At 38.0% G+C, this 4,709-nt stretch overlaps 1 protein-coding gene across 1 annotated transcript; it reads left to right on the top strand.

The window, feature by feature from the left end:
* Window positions 1-1,394: 1,394 nt before the first annotated feature.
* Window positions 1,395-4,475, top strand: LOC149193378 (laccase-12-like). The gene is made up of 6 exons (XM_089406618.1): window positions 1,395-1,624; window positions 2,135-2,286; window positions 2,429-2,679; window positions 2,794-2,922; window positions 3,007-3,951; window positions 4,075-4,475. The coding sequence occupies exons 1-6, from the start codon at window positions 1,502-1,504 to the stop codon at window positions 4,203-4,205; spliced, it is 1,731 nt and encodes a 576-aa protein (XP_089262744.1). The 5' UTR covers window positions 1,395-1,501; the 3' UTR covers window positions 4,206-4,475.
* Window positions 4,476-4,709: the final 234 nt, after the last annotated feature.

The following is a 4,709-nucleotide window of genomic DNA, read 5'->3' as shown; positions in this document are numbered from 1 at the left end:
TTTGGTATAGAGTACTGTAATAATTTGAAGTTTGAAGTAGAAACAGATTTCCAAAGGAATAATGAGTTTAAACGACTGTACTATTTTAATATTGAAAGAGTTTAAACGACTGTACTATTTTAATAATTTTTCAATATGTATTTAATATTTAATATAAACATGTATAGATATAATGAGTTTAAACGATTGTAGTATTTTAATGAGTTTTCAATATGTATTTAATATAAACATGTATAGATAAACATTTGTAATAAAAAGTATTTGTTAAATATATATAAACATATATAGATAAACATTTGTAATAAAAAGTATTGGTTAAAATGCTTATTTTGAAATTAACTTAATCATCATGAGCTTCAGCGACTCTAATAATATTGAACGAACGCTCACTGATGATATTTAACGAAGGCTCATTATAATGGTAGCAAACGAAGAAGCAACATATCTTAATAATTAATACATGCATCAAATTGGACAAGAATTTGTAATAACCCGTGTTTGAGTATGCAATGACAACTGAATGTATAAAAAAAAGTACACGAACATCAAATGGGACAAGAATTCGTAATAATCCGGGTTTGAGTATGCAATGAAAACTGAAAGAAAGTATAAAGAACCGATCAAATTTCATTTCGGTGGAAAAGCACGGACTAATTTGAAATGAATTGTGGCAGCTGTGGATTTCCTTACGATTTCTTTAGCATTCTAATGGAAAAGTCAAAATACAGAGTATTAGAAACATGATTGAAATTAATCTCAACTGTTGCATCGAAGAACAACCATCTAAAGTGGATAGGTAAGGATTTTAATCTCAATGCAAATATTTGATAATAATCCGATGGCGGATGGCGTAGCCTTCGTAATTTTATGATTGGTTCAACGACCAAACTTGATTAAGAGCTTTCTTCGTTACCTGTGTCGCGTATATTGTGCATAAGAAATAATGAGGAGAAACAATTAGCATACAATGCCGTTATTATTAAGGAAAGAGGAGAACAGTGGTATGGGTTATTTTTATTTTCACGTCATATAAAATGCAGTTATAAAGAAGGAATGAAGAAAACAGTGTTGACTCAACCCCAGGTAATTGATTATCAGCGGCGCCGTCATTGTAACCGAGGAAAGAGACGTTTCAAATACCGCGGTACCTGGGTGCGGTACACGTCGACTACCAAGAGGGCGTTTTTCATCTTTCTACAGCTCAGCGCCTAATTTCACCGAGTTTAACCTTTTCTAACAACTTCTAACTTCACCAACTTTGACCCTTTTGTTACGGCTTTAACAACTTGAACGTAGACTTATCACCAAACTAAACGGAGTTCAACTGGCAATTCACATGTATAAAAACTTTGATCTCACTACTTTCTGATTCATGCCTATCTTGTCCATTCCTCCTCTGACACATATGTTTGCTTGTTTCTTTTTTCCAAACTTCTGTGGAGCTTCACGTTGAAATAGAAACAGTGCAGCTTGCTAAGTTTATTAAAAGTATATATATTGAATGGAAAGGTTTAATCAACATTTGTGGGCATGCCCATTTGCGACTAGGTTGTTTCGGATAGTCATATGCCTAACCTGGCTGACTGCTATGGCCTCGGCGAAGCTACACAAACATATATTCGTTGTACGTTTTCTCATCTTTCAATATTCCTATTTAAAATGTATGTTAGCGTTTGCTTGAAAAAAGGTGTTATAATGAGCTGGGAGATGTTGCTGCCATGGAATTTTAAGTCTCTGCTTTAATCCATTGGGTGTTACAAAAGTATATATTTATATACGAAAAATAAATCTATGATTTAGATGAAGCAACCTGGGTGCATTAGCTTTTTTAACATAATTTTTTTTTTATGGATACACGCATGGAAATAATAGGAAAGCACTGTCTATTAAGATAGAGCGAACTTTAACGTGCAATTCCTAGTTTCTGGTATTCTGAGCGCTCTGTGCACTTCAGATGTCTGTCACTAACATGGATGTATCATTAATTCTTCTGTATGAATTGCGGTAATTTCTCTGGGAAACATTTAGTAATTGCCTCCGCTCATTGACTATGTATGAATAATACCTAGGTATCTGATCAACTCATCACTTATTAATGTAATGAATTTTGTGGCTGGTTAATCGGAAATTTCAGCTTCGATCTACACCTGTGAAAAGGCTATGTGGGACACACAATATCATCACTGTGAACGGACAGTTCCCGGGTCCAACGCTGCATGTGAGAAACGGAGACAAACTTAAAATCAAAGTGCACAACCAGGCGCAATATAACGCTACCATTCACTGGTACGTCACACCTCTAACCCACCGAGTAGTACTGCATCATATTGATGTTAATGCATTTTTAAGTCTTGTTAAACGGCAGAGCATCGTGTATGTCTGGTTTTGCATGTTAAAAGGAATAAATTGTTTATGCTCGTATTTACAGGCACGGAGTGCGCCAATTTCGCACAGGGTGGTCCGATGGACCCGAATTTATAACACAATGCCCCATTCGGCCAGGGCGAAGTTACACATACAAATTCACCATCACTGGTCAGGAAGGAACTCTCTGGTGGCATGCGCACAGCTCTTGGCTTCGAGCTACTGTCTATGGAGCTTTGATCATCTTGCCTAGGCTGGGAAGCACTTATCCCTTTAAATTTACAAGGCCACATCGCCAGATTCCCATTCTTCTAGGTATGCTATAGCTATTCAATTTGTTATGCTCCTTGGTTAGAAATATAATTGGCAGCTTGATTTCAATGTAAATTCTAATGCGATTGAAATGTTTGACCCTGTTTGAATTCGCAGGAGAATGGTGGAATAGGAATCCTATTGATGTTGTGAATCAAGCAACCCGAACAGGAGCAGCCCCCAACGTTTCAGATGCATTTACTATAAATGGACAACCAGGCGACTTATACAAATGTTCTACTTCAGGTACATTTCTTCCTACATTAACGCATATCAAATAGATTGAATCTGTTCAGCTGGCAAATGATCAATTGCAAATGATGGATACAGATACCTTCAGTGTCTCAGTAAAAGCTGGGGAAACAAATCTTCTGCGTGTCATCAATGCTGCTCTCAATAGTGACCTGTTCTTCTCGGTAGCTAACCACACAATGACCGTTGTTGCTGTGGATGCTTTGTATACAAAGCCTCTTAAGACGAATGTTCTGATGCTCGGCCCCGGCCAGACAACAGACATACTTGTAACTGCCAATCAGGCTACAGGTAGATACTATATGGCTGCTCGAGCATATTCCAGCGGGCAAGGGGTTCCATTCGATAACACCACTACCACTGCCATTTTAGAATACGAGGGGAGCTCTAACAAATCAGCTCCAATCATGCCGAATCTTCCATTCTATAACGACACCCAGAGTGCCACTAGCTTCGCCAATGGTCTCAGAAGCTTGGCCTCACAAGATCACCCCGTCTTCGTTCCTCAGAGGGTCAACGAGAATCTCTTCTACACAATAGGTTTAGGATTGATCAAATGCCCGGGGCAGTCTTGTGGAGGTCCCAACGGATCAAGATTTGCAGCCAGTATGAATAACATATCATTTGTGCTGCCAACAACTTCGTCAATTCTTCAAGCTCAACATTTTGGCATGAAAGGAGTATTCTCCATAGACTTCCCCGATAACCCTTCTGTGCGATTTGATTATACCGCACAGAATATAAGCAGAGGTCTGTGGTCCCCTGTGAAAGGTACAAGAGTGAAAGTTCTTAATTATAACACAACGGTGCAAGTAATTCTTCAAGGAACAAATATATTTGCGGGTGAAAGCCATCCTGTTCATCTCCATGGTTATGACTTCTACATAGTGGGAGCAGGATTTGGCAATTATAATCCACAAACCGATCCTCAGAAGTTCAACCTGGTGGATCCTCCTATGCGCAACACTGTGAACGTTCCAGTCAATGGCTGGGCTGCAATAAGATTCGTGGCTGACAATCCTGGTGAGCATTTAATTTGTTTCACAGCTTTCCACTTTCCATCTGTAGTGGTGTCGTCTCTTGTTCTGAATTGGATCATACTTTGTGCAATATAGTGGTAATGGCCGTGATCATTACTTATTGCAGGTGCTTGGGTGATGCACTGCCACTTGGACGTGCACATAACATGGGGGCTGGCCATGGTGTTTGTGGTTAACAATGGACCCGACGCTCTTTTGAGTCTCCAGTCACCTCCCAGAGATTTTCCGCGATGCTGAGGAAAACTGCCATCCATACCAATCGATAATAGAGATGAATCCCGATCTTCTATTGATCCCACTTCATGCTTTTTACCTTGTCCTAAATTTTCTTCTTCCATTCTTATATTCATTATGATCCCGATTGTTATGGCAAAGTTCCGGCCTATTAGGAAATGTGTATATGTAAGGTAGTTACACGAGAGAGGTAGGAAATTTGGTAATCGTGTGACCCGCTCGGAAATGAAAAATACCTTCGTCATGATCACAGCAATAGAAAACCCACTTACTTTTGAATCAATGTTATTGGTATATTTTTTTATGATTCAGTAACGTAAGATTAATGCGTGGAGCAAAATTGATTCGTTCAAATAATTTGTCGGCCGCTTATAAAAGGTAACAATTAGGGCACGGTTAAAAATTAGCGATAAAAATTAATTTTTAAACAAATTGTCTTTATTTTTAATTTTATATAATAAATATTTCTTTCTAAATAAGTAAATTAATTTATTTTAAATAATTTCT

The sequence above is a fragment of the Pinus tabuliformis genome, chromosome 2_2 (assembly GCF_031772625.1).
Source record: "Pinus tabuliformis cultivar Carrire ecotype Pingquan chromosome 2_2, CPIR1, whole genome shotgun sequence".
NCBI classification, from domain to species: Eukaryota; Viridiplantae; Streptophyta; class Pinopsida; order Pinales; family Pinaceae; genus Pinus; species Pinus tabuliformis.
The sequence above is the reverse complement of the archived record's forward strand: the minus strand, read 5'-3'. Positions and strand labels throughout refer to the sequence as shown.

What these genes read in the sequence shown, in the direction of transcription:
- LOC149193378 (XM_089406618.1), top strand. Translation starts at nt 1,502, where the DNA reads ATGGAAAGGTTTAATCAACATTTGTGGGCATGCCCATTTGCGACTAGG. An exon ending in CCAGATTCCCATTCTTCTAG is followed by an intron (nt 2,680 to 2,793) that starts GTATGCTATAGC and finishes TTGAATTCGCAG; the next exon opens with GAGAATGGTGGAATAGGAAT. An exon ending in ATACAAATGTTCTACTTCAG is followed by an intron (nt 2,923 to 3,006) that starts GTACATTTCTTC and finishes TGATGGATACAG; the next exon opens with ATACCTTCAGTGTCTCAGTA.